General features: G+C 45.4%; 1 protein-coding gene across 6 annotated transcripts in view; it reads left to right on the plus strand.

Moving 5' to 3' along the window:
- Positions 1–14807, plus strand: part of LOC148454020 (uncharacterized) — a 954022-nt gene that overhangs the window by 310427 nt on the left and 628788 nt on the right. For all 6 annotated transcript variants that reach the window (XM_088461342.1, XM_088461343.1, XM_088461341.1 and 3 more), the window contains 2 exons: positions 9991–10233; positions 10309–10407. In XM_088461342.1, coding sequence (XP_088317468.1) covers positions 9991–10233; positions 10309–10407 — 342 coding nt within the window. The remainder of the gene's footprint in view (positions 1–9990; positions 10234–10308; positions 10408–14807) is intronic.

Consider the following 14807-nt stretch of genomic DNA (forward strand, 5'->3'; position numbering starts at 1 on the left):
AACAAGCATTTCTCTACCTTACAGTACAGATGATTCTTGCGTAGACGAGTCAGGACCTCCTTGACTTGAGCCCGGTGTTTGTCAATACTAGAGGAGAATATTAGGATGTCCTCTAAATATACTACCACGGAGACATAAAGTAAGTCCCGAAAAATCTCATTCACAAAGTTTTGGAAAACAGCAGGGGCATTGCAGAGACCGAAGGGCATCACCAAATATTGAAAATGACCGTTTCTGGTATTAAATGCGGTTATCCATTCATCTCCGGCCCAGATCCTGATGAGGATATAGGTGAACAATTCTGAGATGAGGGGTATCTGATAACGATTTTTGATAGTTATGTCGTTTAGGCCCCAGTAATCGATGCAGGGACGCAGACCTCCATCTTTTTTGGCCACGAAGAAGAACCCTGCACCTGCTGGCGAGGAGGATGGTCGAATGAATCCTTTTTGAAGATGTTCCTGAATGTAGGCAGACAGGGCCTCAGACTCAGGTAAGGACAGGGGATATGTACGACCACGAGGAGGATCCTTGCTGGGAACCAAATCCATAGGACAGTCCCACTCCCGATGCAGAGGCAGAGCATCGGCACCTGTTTTAGAAAAGACGTCACTGAAAGAGAGGTACTGGGGGGGTATTTGCGTAGTTGCTGCCATACAGTGCTTATTGACTGGTTTAATATTAGGAAGGCAGGATACATGACACGCTTCTCCCCAGGACAGGATTTGCATGGTACCCAAGTCTATGTTGGGAGAATGCTTGCACAGCCAGGGATATCCGAGAATGACTCCGTGGGAGGCTTTAGGTATAACTAAAAACTGGATTGCTTCCATGTGAAGAGCACACACATGGACTTTCCCCTGGTTGAGTACGAAGGGATACAGTCCCATTAGTAATTTGGGTACCATCCATGGCAGATAGGGAAGTGCATGTTCGAGGGAGAAGACCGGAATTTGGAGTCTCTGGACGAGTTCAGCGGTGATTAAGTTCTCGGCAGCCCCTGAATCAAGGAGAGAGAGAACAATTTTAGGACCGAGCATTAACTCCAAGGTAATGGACAAGGCAGACTTAGCTTTAAGTGGAGATGAAGACATAACTCCCAACCTTAGAAAAATGCAGGTGTACCTGCGCTATCTCCTTAGTTGTAATGGGAAATGGGGAGGAGGGAAAGAAAAAGGGGGGGGTTAGAAAATGGCAGAGTAAATGGAAAACAATGTTAGGTTTGGTGTAACGCTTTGGCTGCCACAGACCTTAGTGATTATTTCCTATATATTTAGTTTTAGAAACAAACACCTAATTTGCCTTAAATACCATCTGTGCGCCCTTCAAGACCCCATCTGCTAATTATGTTTATAACTCCCAACCTGGTGTCTCCGGAACTGGTTAGGAGCGGGAGTTTCCTGGACGGGTAGGACAGGCAGCGACGAGATGACCGGTCTCTCTGCAGTACATACACAAATTTTCTCATCGACGCTGCTGTCGCTCCTCAACAGAGAGACGAGCTCAATTAACCTGCATCGGTTCATCGCTAGTTGGCTCAGGCAGAGGGGCGACGGTAGTAGTAGTGGGCCGGAACTTGAAACGATCTCCCCTATTATTTTCGCTCTGACGCTCCCGATAGTGTAAGTCCACCTTATTGCAGAGAGAACTGAGGTCATTTAGGGTAGTTATTAAGGTCCCGTGTGGCAAGGTCATCCTTAATGCGATCCGACAGCACGCTCCAGAAGGCGGAAATTAGGGCCTCCTCGTTCCATTGTAGCTCAGATGCCAACGTCTGGAACTGGATGATGTACTGGCTAACTGGGCGATACCCTTGACGAAGGCACAGGATCTCGGCTGCTGCTGACGTAGTTCTTCCTGGTTCGTCAAAAATCCTTCGAAAAGCTGAAAGGAATTCGGAATAATTATCCAACAGAGGATCGGACCTTTCCCAAAGGGGTGAAACCCAGTCTGGAGCCGAGCCGGACAATAGGGACACAATATAAGCCACCTTGTATTTTGGTGATGGGAAGTTCGTGGCGTGAAATGCACATCGCATTGGTTCAGGAACCCACGACAAAATTTAGGAGTCCCATCGAATTTATTAGGTGTCAGGAGGTGCAAATGGGGTGGTGCAGATGGTGCGGGAATGACAGGGACCGCTGGTTGGTTCGTGGCGACAGGCATATTCACTGTGACCAGAGAGACCTGCAAGGTATCCTGACGAGCAGACATCTCCTGTAGAAATTGGGCCATTTGTGAAGCCTCTAGACCCTCCAAACGGCTGGCAATGCTTTGGAGCAGGTCAGCCCTCGGATCCTGTCCACTAGCCGTATCCATTTGGCCAGTGCAAACTGTCACGGTATGGTGTGGGCTTGGACCCGGAGTGGAGTCTGATGCGGAATGGAGGCTTCTTTGTTGATACTGCAAGGCAGCTGGTCTTAATGGAGTATGACTCATGAGGTGAGTGGGTACACGGAGAGCGAGGTGCCGCTGAAGGAATGCGGACTATACTCAGCAACCGGGGTCGGTTGGTCCGCAGTGGTTAGCGGGTACAGGTGGCAAGCTGGTATGCAGAACAGGCGAGGTACAGAGCTGAGAAGTGGTAACACTGAGACACTCTGGAACTGCAGCAAGTATGGAGCAAGGGAGCACAGGAACTAGCTCACAGCTATGCTGTGATAAACGTTGCACTGGCAACTAAAGGACATCTTGACAGCCCTTTAGTACCCTCAGGTAGTGCAGGATTGGATGCAAAACACTCCCAGAACAGTTGTGACCTGATTGGCTCCCACCAGTCACCTGACCAAAATTCTACATGGCCGCGCCCAGTAGTCTTCAATGCACTGTCAGTTTCACCTGCTCACACCTCCCTCCAGATGAGCCCCCTTAGTCTGTGGGGACCCCTGTGCCCAGCGCTGCTCTCCAGGACACTGCATCACCGCCGGAGGGACCGCGCCAGAGCGCCCGACGAGGTAAGAGTCGCGATCCTGGCAGCCCGAATCGTGACATTGGGTCAGTCACCACACGAATTGCAGCATCATCTCAGACAGACAATAGCATGTTTACACAAACATGGGTGGATTGTAAATTGGAAAAAAGTCATCGCTTCTTCCAGTGCAACAGATGGTGCATTTAGGGGCAAGGTTGGATTCTCTGGCTCAAAAGATATATCTGCCAAAAGACAAGATTGCTGCCCTTCAGCAGCTAAGACGCAAGCTGCTTTACAGCCGAGTGGTAATGCAAGTACTGGGATCCATGGTGTCGACTTTCAGCATGGTGGAATTTGTCCAGTTCCACTCCAGACCAAAGCAGAGGTTAATTCTCTCTCACTGGAACGGGGAGTACCACTCTATAAGGGCACAGACGATCCATCTCTCGCCAGAAGTGCGACTGTCCCTGTCTTGGTTGCAGATGTGTCGTCTCAACAGGGGTTGCCCATTCTGGATTTCAGACTAGGTACTCCTCATGACCGATGCCAGCCTCCGAGGTTGGGGTGAGGTGACAGGTCATCACACATTTCAGGGGAAATGGACAGCAGGGGAGAGTTTTCTTTCCATAAATGTCATAGAATTAAGGACAGTATTCAGAGCAATTGTTCAGGCTCAGGAAATATTAAAAGGCAGGCCTGCCCAGGTACAATCGGACAACGCCACAGCAGTAGCCTACCTCAATCATCAGGGAGGCATGCAGAGCCAGGCTACCATGAATGAGGTGTCAAACATTCTAGTCTGGGCAGAATGTCACCTTCCAGCAATATCAGCGGTGTTCATACCAGGAATCCTCAATTGGGAAGCGGACTTCCAAAGTCTGCAAGATATACACGCCGGAGAGTGGACTCTTCATCCACAGGTGTCTCAGAGCCTGGTGGACAGATGGGGTCTTCCAGAGGTAGACCTCATGGCACAATTACAGGGTTCGTAGGTACGGGTCCAGAACCAGGGATCCGGCGGCCGAGTTTGTGGACGCTCTGGCAGTCAGGTGGAACTTCAGACTGGCGTATCTATTTCCTCCATTTTCCTTTCTTCACAGGGTCATCAGGAAGTTCAAACAAGAAAGTAATACTGATAGCACCAGCTTGGCCCAGACACCATTGGTTCACCGACCTGCAGAGTCTCTCCATAGACACTCCGTGGCCTCTTCCTCTGTGGCCGGACCTGTTAATACAGGGTCCCTGCCTGTATCTTCCTCGTCTGTCTTTGACAGCCTGGCTCTTGAGACCTCTGTCTTAAGGGCGAAGGGGTTCTCAGTTATTCAGACGATGTTGAAGGCACGTAAACCGTCCTCAGCTTCTAAATATGACCCTAAGCTGTTTAGGGTCTCTCGAGTGCTTTCTTTTCTTCAGGCTGGTCTGGACCAAGGTCTCTGTCTGGCCACCTTGAGGGTTCAGGTTTCTGCTCTTTCAGTTTGTTTTCAGAGGATTGCCTCATTGCCTGACGTAAGAATATTTTTTCAAGGTGTTCTGAGGGTTCAGCCTCCCTTTGTCCCCCCGGTAGCCCTGTGGGATTTGACATTAGTTATCAAGGCTTTGCAGGCTCCTCCATTTGAACCCCTGGTTGACAGCAAAGACAGTTTTTCTTTTGGCTATTGCTTCAGCCCATAGGGTCTCTGATTTGGCAGCCCTATCTTTTTTTCATTCTCCTTTTTTAATATTTCATCAGAATAGAGCTGTTCTTCGTACTAGGGTGGGTTACCTTCCTAAAGTGGTATCCCTATTTCATATGAAAGAAGAGATTGTGGTTCCGGCTTTACAAGCTTCTGGCCTTTCGGCTGGTAAAGTATCACTGAATGTTGTGTGGACTCTACTTATTTATGTAGATCGCACAAACTCCATTAGAAAGTCAGATTTTTTGTGTAGTATGGCTTTCATAAGCGAGGCTGGCCAGCTAACAAACAGTCTTTGGCCAGATCGTTGCGTATGACAATTTCTCAGGCTTACACACAAGCTGATCTTGTTGTTTTCGACAGTGTTAGGGCACATTCTTCGAGATCTGTTGGACCTTCATGAGCGGTGTGATGGGGTGCCTCTGCTGAACAGATTTGCAAAGCAGCCACGGTCTTCCATCCACACCTTTGTCAAATTTTATGCATTTGACACATTTGCCTCTCAGGATGCTTCTTTTGGGCGTGGATTCTCCTTTCTACTGAGACACAGGAGCGTCCCCACCCCTAGGAAGAACTGTTTCGGGACATCCCAAGGTAATTTCTGTGGACCCTATGGACCGTGAAGAAAAAGAGTTAACAAAGGTATGTTATACCATAACTCTTATTATCCCCCTCTGATAAATCACCCGGATAGAAATGAAGAAGGGCTGTGAGCGGGTCCAAAGGTACGTGGACTCTTACAACTTTATTAATCGTGTCAAACACTTTCTTCCAAAGAGAATGGAGAAGTGGATAACCCCAGAAGATATCGCCTACATATCCACAGTTTCTCCAACAATATTTGGAAGTTGAGGTCCAAATTTTGTGTTTCCTATCAGGGGTAAAATATGCCCTATGAATCTGTTTAAAAAAATACTTCTGAGTGATTTATACATAAACCAGTCCTTTTTATTGTTACTTTTGGGTAGCAGCTGAAGGGGATACAACACCGAGCAAGTACAGCAATATACACTGCCTCTCAAACACACAAAAGCAGGTAAATCCAGACTGTTTAGCCTTAAGCAGGTTTGGAGGTTAACTCCAGATAAAAACGGTTGTCAGAGGTAACCGTATTTAGTACAGAGTAAGCTGTTATGCTTAAGCGACAGTTGTAGTGGTAATTGGCTGTAGTGCTAATTACCCACAATAATGCATGTGCTACACCTACTAATGTACTCATACACTTGCACAAGACGGCGACACGTTGTGCATGCTCCGTAATTACAGCTGCGTCCATCTTGGTAAAGGTTGCTTTGAAGCTTTAATGTTGGAGCAGGAGATAGTGCCGGAGTGCTCGTCTCTCTAATACCCCCCTCTTTTCGGTGCAGACTGTCTCCAGCCTACTATAAACACATTTTACCTCATCACTTCGACATATTCTGTAAATTAAATGTAACCGAAACAAGAGTTATGCATCAAACCATAAGAGTGAAAATATATAAACATGTCAAATACTTTTCAGTACACATTTCTTTATGAACAAACAGTATCTAGTACACGTGATGCTAGTCCCTTTGTGAATATATATATATACTGTGTGTGTGTGTATATGTGTGTGTATGTGTATATATATATATGTGTATGTGTGTATATATATATATATATATATATATATATATATATAGACATTTATATATATATATAATATTCCATAGACAAAACACTTTACGGTTTCACATGTCCCATTATGGCTGCTTAGACATGATCTGAAAATTCACAGAACCTATTAATTTTCTGCCACTCAAACTCCGAAAAGCAATGAAATTACGATCATTAAGGCTGATGCCTTAATGGACGTGTAACTTGCGCAATACAGATATGGTATGCCATCACACCCTGTGGTGAACTGCAGATTCAGCACTCACAGAATGAGATTGCTGTCACTCACAAAATGGTGGAGCTGCTAATTCACAGAATTGTGTGCTCATTGGAATACACACATGCAGTCTATGTAACTGAGGTCAAAGCAGAAAATAGAGCTGTGCAGATGGGATAAAAGTGGTGTGGATGGGGGGAGGAGACAGAGCAGTGCGGATAGGTGAGACACAGTATTTAAGCAAGCCGAGGGGGGGGGTGATGACGTAGAGAGCCGTCATTGGCTCACGGCGGCCATCTTTGAATTTCAAAAATAGCACTGAGGCGCCATTTTTGAAATGGGCATGCTCAGTTCTCACCATTGTATTCAATGGTGAGAACCACTAATTGGCTGAGAGGCGGAAGGCTCGCCTCTCTCAGCCAATGAGTGCTCCGCATGGGGATTTCTGGGCTAAAATCCCGCAGCAGAGCTGTCATTTGGGTAGTAGTGTTCTTAGAGGACATTACTAATGTCCGTGGGCTCAGGTAATTCATTGTTTTTTTTTTGCCAAGACCCAGGATTTGCCTACTTTGGAACGAAGAGGACAGATCCACGCAAAGGAGGAGGTGAGTATGAAATTTTTTATTACAGGTAATCCATTGGATTGTCTACTGGAGAAGAGGACAAGATTGGCTTTAGGGATACTAGGTGAGTATGTGAGATAGTGTATGCGTGTGTGTGTGCATGTATGTTTTAATAAAATTATACTTTTCTACTGTATGTGTTGTGTTTTTTTAATATTGCTTTTGTTGTGGAACTACAGCTACCAGCATGCCCGTAATGCCCTGCATGCTGATACTTGTGGTTCTCCAAGTACCAGCATGCGGGGGAGGCTTGCTGGGAACTGTAGTTCCACAGCAAAAGACAATATTTTAAATTTAATTGCACCACACTTTACATAATCAACCCGGCACCCACTGCCCAGAGGTGCCGGGGATAGTCCCGGGCTATCAGCCTGGGCCTGGGGTGCCCTGGAGACGGGGTACCCCTTTATTGGGGTGGTCCCCAACTCCCCAGGGATCCCCGGCCTGGGATGACTAGCGGTCAGGGGTGATGCTTCAGCTGGGGGGCCCTGTGAAAGGACTCCCCTGGCTACAGCAGAAAAGTTGTCCTAATTGAGAATGTCAGAAAAATGTGACAGTTGGAGCTTTTGATTACTCCCAAATCCCCATTTTTTATATTTTTGCCCTGAAATTTGGCATGCAGCACTCAGTGACAGTTCTACCCGGCCATGCCTAATTTCAGATCCGTACCTGTAATAGCTTTTGAGGTGTAGCCCCTTGAACATCCTGCCCCCCTTCGGAATTCTCTATGGAGAAATCAATTTTTTTTAGATGTAGCCTTAATATAAGGGCATGACTGTGCCTATGTATATACACGACTGTGCACTTATAATATATCATCTATCATAACCATCAATGTATATGTTTAAGTGCAAGTAAATGATGTTATTACAAAATCAATCGTTCCTCACTGATATATCACGATAGGGGCAAAAAAGACAGGGATTCTGTAGTCTGGGTGTTCTTTATAGTTCACATGTAGCCCTCATATCATAACTCTTGCCGGGAATTTGTAGGCTGGGTGTCCTGGAAGGTTCAGTTATACCATATGCTATAACATCCACTGTTGTGACCGCAATTGTCCAACCAAAGGAAGTGTTCTGTTGTGTTGATCCTGCAAGTGTATTGTAGCTGCTGCCTCTTAACAATCCTCACTTTACTGCCTCTCAATTAGACACAATACAGGAACCATTAGACACAATAAAGGAACCATTAGACACAATAAAGGAACCATTAGACACAATACAGGAACCATTAGACACAATAAAGGAACCATTAGACACAATAAAGGAACCATTAGACACAGAACAGGAACCATTAGACACAGTACAGGAACCATTAGACACAATACAGGAACCATTAGACACAGTACAGGAACCATTAGACACAGTACAGGAACTATTAGACACAATACAGGAACCATTAGACACAATAAAGGAACCATTAGACACAATACAGGAACCATTAGACACAGTACAGGAACCATTAGACACAATACAGGAACCATTAGACACAGTACAGGAACCATTAGACACAGTACAGGAACTATTAGACACAATACAGGAACCATTAGACACAATACAGGAACCATTAGACACAATACAGGAACCATTAGACACAATACAGGAACCATTAGACACAGTACAGGAACTATTAGACACAATACAGGAACCATTAGATACAATACAGGAACCATTAGACACAATAAAGCAGCCCATAATAGGTAAGTGTGTTGTTACTCACCCGGACGTGTTCATCGTCTTGTGTTTCCAATGCTTAGCTCCAAACTGCGTGGGGGTACGTGCGTGCATGCGTGTGAGCGTAAGGGATTCTTGCTATGTAATAAAGCTAGCTACATAAAGTGCAAGCAAAGACTTTTTTATTTTTTTGAATTGCTTGTAAGTATGTGTAGGTTGCATTGAGCTTCCTCTTTGAGGTATTAGTCTGGTTCCATTTGCTTCAAATCACATGATGAGCTTGCAGGACCAATCTGACTACAGGCTAAGCGTGCCCATTGTCTGGTGGTTGGGATGTGGAGGTATAGGGCCCAAAGGAGTTTGGTTTGGAAGTGGGAGGAGTAATGAATAGATAGAGGAGGAGTCAGATTAATTTGTAAAACCACCCACCCTAAAAGAAAATAGTAGAAATGCGAGTAATCCGATATATTATTAATGTGTTGTACTGACTACTTGCAGAATGATAAATGAATAGATGTGTCTGCTAGCTGCCTCACATGTCTTCCTTACACAAAGAAAGAGAGAGAAAAAAGCACGGTCTCTTTGCTGGCGCACAAATTGAAAAATAAATTAAAATTTAACTTTTATTATAAATGTTTAAAATTCATTTTGCCTAACTAGTGAAATATTCCATAAATAATAAATCATGAAACACACATATGAATATATATTGATCAAAATTTTTTTGTTATTGATATTAAACAATTAGATAATTCTAGTATGTTTGTCTCCGTGTCCTTTTTTTCTGTTGTGTTCATAAAACGTTCAATATTGTTGATTAAATTGTAGTAACCTCCTTATTGGTAATGCACTCCCAAATGAATTATATCTTTTGCAAATCTATGACTGTAGATAGATGGTAATCTCATATATCATTACAGGTAAGTATATCCCAATCTAATAATATATTCATGCAACTTGTACGACTTGCCAGTCTCATGCTATCATCAATTATATGGGATTTATAAAATGAATTAGTGATTGTTTCCACAATAATGATCACAGCGCCCTCTATAGGGCAGAATACATCTTCAATAATGGGAATATGCTACATGGGAACATGCATCCACATCACATTACAGAATGTAGCGCCTCCTGTTAGACTGAAATATAATCAATCATATAATTACATGAACTGTAGAATATTCTCCAAGTTAATAATTGCAGCGCCCCCTATAGGGGTATTCACATGTCTTCCTGTCACTTTATACAGCCCCTAACATGCAGTACTCAGGCTCACTGTCTGGCCTCACCCCAGATCTGGCTGAGATGATCATTGACTACATGATAAGGGAAAGTGCTCTGCGGCCAAAGAATCTGGATCTATTTACCGGCTGCCCTGTTCGCAGGATCACGTTAAACTGCTATCCGTACTGCACAAATGATCTCATCCGACATCTCCGTGGCTTTCCTGGCCTTCGGACCCTCAGCCTCAGCTCCTGTAATCTAATCACAGGTGTGGATATGTAAACGTTATATATAATGTATTGTATAGCAGTATATGGTCTGACATCCCGATTTCTGTTCTTAGATCAGGGTCTCTGCATTGTACAACAATTACACAAGTTACAGCACCTGAATCTCAGTGCCTGCAGAAACCTCACAGAGTCCTGTCTCTTCCACCTTCGAGGTGAGCACTCGCTAACCGTCATGTCTCTCTCCTCCTGACTATACTATATGTCTGTCCGTATATTTCTGACTGCGGTACACATCTGTGTATATGCATTTCTCTCACCACTGTGTAGTGTCCGATTTATTTCTGTAATTGATGCATTCTGTCTGATTTATCTCTCTGATGCACTCTGATTTATCTCAGTCCTTGCTACTCTGTCTTATTTATCTTTCATCACTGTAATCTGCCTGATTTATCTCTGTCATCACCGCTCTCTACCTTATCTCTGTCATCACCGCTCTCTGCCTTATCTCTGTCATCACCGCTCTCTGCCTTATCTCTGTCATCACCGCTCTCTACCTTATCTCTGTCATCACCGCTCTCTACCTTATCTCTGTCATCACCGCTCTCTGCCTTATCTCTGTCATCACCGCTCTCTACCTTATCTCTGTCATCACCGCTCTCTGCCTTATCTCTGTCATCACCGCTCTCTGCCTTATCTCTGTCATCACCGCTCTCTACCTTATCTCTGTCATCACCGCTCTCTCCCTTATCTCTGTCATCACCGCTCTCTCCCTTATCTCTGTCATCACTGCGCTCTGCCTTATCTCTGTCATCACCGCTCTCTCCCTTATCTCTGTCATCACCGCTCTCTACCTTATCTCTGTCATCACTGCTGTATGCCTTATATGTGTCATCACTGCTGTATGCCTTATCTCTGTCATCACCGCTCTCTACCTTATCTCTGTCATCACCGCTCTCTACCTTATCTCTGTCATCACTGCTGTATGCCTTATATGTGTCATCACTGCTGTATGCCTTATATGTGTCATCACCGCTCTCTACCTTATCTCTGTCATCACCGCTCTCTACCTTGTCTCTGTCATGGTTTATATATGTTTGAAAAAAATTTAAGAAAATGTTCCCTCCACATCAAGGTTTCTTTGTCCCGACGTCCCTAATGCCACATGATAACAGCACATACATAGATATATTCCATATACAAAAAACCTTACAGTTTTATATGTCCGATTAAGGCTTCTTAGACATGATCTGAAATTTTTCAAAACCTACTGAATTCCTGCCACACAAACTTCAAAAAGCAATGAAATTATGATCCTTAAGGCTGACGCCTTTATGGACATGTTCCTTGCCCAATACAGATATCGTATGCCATCACACCCTGTGGTGAACTGCAGATTCAGAACTCTCACATAATGAGATTGCTGTCACTCACAAAATGGTGGAACTGCTAATTCACAGAATTGTGTGCTCATTGGAATACACACATGCAGTCTATGCAACTGAGGTTTGTGCAGTTATGTAGCTCCCACATCCCACTCAGTGCCCTCTTTCTTCCCATTTGATCACCAATACAATCTCACTGGCTTCCAACATCCTTCTCACTGCATACACGTATCTCATTTATAATACACTTCAGCTCCCTTATTTTTAAAACTATCTTACTTTGTCTATGCATGTACACTTTCTTCCCCTATATGCCTCCATGCTGCTATATATTCCTACTGCTGTGTAGTCTCCCAACTGTGATAGTCTGTGCTCCCTTATCCGCACCAATCTGTTTTTCTCCAGCCGCACCGCCCTGCATCTGTGCCTTCTCCACAGCCACGTTGATGTCTTTCTCTTATCTGTGGCACTCTTTCTTCCTCCATCTGCACTACTCTGGTACCCACAGCCATGCAACTCTGTCTCCCCCCACCACGCGCACCACTCTGTCTTCCTCCCCATCCACACCAATCTGTCTTCCCCAATCCCTACTGCTGTGTGGTTTCCTTACTGTGATTGTCTGTGTTCTCTCATCCGCACCAATCTGTCTTTCTCCATCCGCACCACCCTGCATCCGTGCCACTCTGTTTCCTTCTGCACCACTTCCTTCCCCTAAGCCACACCACTTTGTCTTCCTTTCCTCTGTGGCACTCTTTCTTCCTCCATCTGCACCAGTCTGTCCCCCGCCCCAACTGTGCAACTCTGTCTCCTCCCCCCACCCGCACTACTCTGTCTTCCTACCCATCCACACCAATCTGTATTCCCCAATCCCTACTAATGTGTGTTCTCCCATTTGTGTTAGTCTGTAGTCCCTTATCCGCACCAATCTGTCTTTACCCATCTGCACTGCTCTGTCTTCCCATGTTCATGCCACTCTCTACCCCCATCCACGTCACTGTCCCCCCAAACTGTGCCACTCTGTTTCCCCACCCATCCGCACCACTGTTTTCCACCCATCTGCATCACTTTGGCAACCCCCCCCCTCTGTACTGCTTAATCTTCCTCCTCTGCACGCCTTTTTGTCTCACTTATCCACGCTACTCTGTCTCCTCCTCCCATCCACACCACTTTTATCCCATCTGCACAGCTCTATTTTCTTAGACCTCAGTTGCATAGACCTGCATGTGTGTATTTCAATGAGCACACAATTCTGTGAATTAGCAGCTCCACCATTTTGTGAGTTGACAGCAATATCATTTTGTGAGAGTGCTGAATCTGCAGTTAACCACAGGGTGTGATGGCATACCATATCTGTATTGCGCAAGAACACGTGCATTAAGGCGTCAGCCTAAATGATCGTAATTTCATTAGCTTTTTTTTTAGCTCGAGTGGCAGAAATTCAGTAGGTTTTGTGAAATTTCAGATCATGTCTAAGAATCCTTAATGGAACATGTAAAACCGTAAGGCTTTTTGTCTATGGAATTTCATTGCTTTTTTTATAACTTATAAACCATCAGGGTTTTGACAAGCAAACCAGGCCACCTGCAGGGCAGAAGGACAACAAATGAGTACACTAACACGGGTGGACGAGCAGACAGCACACAGGAGGTGTTTTAAGGGTGCAGAGGGAGAGAGAGCTGCGGGGGCAGGGTGCAGGTGTGTGGGGCAGTGGCAGCAGTGGAGGTGCGGCGCATTGGCAGCAACGGGCGTGCACAGAATCATCAGCGGGCAACAGAGGAACTCACTGGCGCTGGGCATGCACCTGAGAAAATCAAATCAATAAGACACAGATGTATGGATGTATCAGTGAGATCCATCCATGTATTATTTTAAAAATTTAAAGTGTAATATATATATAAAAAAAATATATATATATATGTGCCTCCACAGCACAACCATCATCGGGCTTTGGAGCCCCAGTGCTGGTTGTGCTAAACACAGGGGACAAACAATGTAGGGGTTCCCTGTATTAAGCACAACCAGCACCAGACTAATCTGAGCCAGTCTTGGTTGCCAAAATACAGGGGACGAGCAACGTATGGGTCCTCTCGAAAGAAACAGAATTTTCCCATAGAGAAATCCCATGGGGGCATGGTGTTTAAGGGGTTACACCTCAAAAGCTATTGGAGGTACAGTGCTGAAATTTGGCATGGGCTAGTAGAACTGTCGTTCGGTGCTGCTTGCCAAATTTCAGAGCAAAAACATAAAACATGAGGACTTGGGAGTAATTTAAATTTCCAACTGTCAGTATTTTCTGGCACTCAATTAGGACCACTTTTCTGCTGTTCTCTATGGTGGATTTTTTGGAAGGCATAACTCAGGGTAGGGGGCGAAATTAGACTTTGGGTTTGTTTTATTGGTAACTATTGTTCAAGGGTAGGTGCTTTTGGGGCTTAGTTAATTGAGAAAGTTATAGCTTATAAACTATTACCTCACAAATCCGCCATTATAGAGATAGGAAGTTTCAACTTAATGCGCAGCCTCAGTAGGAGCCTCCATCAGGTGTACTCACTGTGGCTTCACTTGGGTGCACCAAGATGGCAGGTCAGTGTGGGTGGTAGTGGCGGTGGGCTCGGGGGAAGGAAGCAGCCGTAAACTGCAGCCGGACCTGGGGGACAGGAGGCGTTAGCTGCGACTGGGACCCATGGGTTTTAGCGCCGGAGGTGGTGCAGGTGGCAGGACCCGGGGGAGGTAGCAGCAGACTGATGCAGGCTCGGATCTGAACGATTCGTGATACCTGTATTTAAATAAACACAGAAGCATGGACGGGTCAGTGAGACAGTCTGTGCTTCTGTTTAAATAAAAAAAAAACCTGTGTAAAAGAAAATAAATGGCGTGGCCCCCTCCCCACAAACAACAACCAGCCCAGGGCTTTGGAAAGCCAGTACTGGTTGTGCTAAATACAGGGTACAAATGACGTAGGGGTTCCCCGTATTAAGCACAACCAGCACCAGGCTTTTCAGAACCAGTCCTGGTTGCCAAAGTACGAGGGACAAATGACGTAGGGGTCCCCTGTATTCAGCGAAACCAGCACTGGGCTCTGAGCAGCCCCTGGTTCTGGAAATACAGGGGGAAAAATGCATAGGGTCCCCCTGTATTTACCAGAACTAGCACCGGACTCTTTCTAGTGGGGGGGCTGATGCCACAGCCAGGGGTACCCTTACACCGGGTCCCCCAGCCGCAGCATCAGC

This window comes from Taudactylus pleione, unplaced genomic scaffold (assembly GCF_031769625.1).
Source record: "Taudactylus pleione unplaced genomic scaffold, aTauple2 ptg001039l, whole genome shotgun sequence".
NCBI lineage: Eukaryota > Metazoa > Chordata > Amphibia > Anura > Myobatrachidae > Taudactylus > Taudactylus pleione.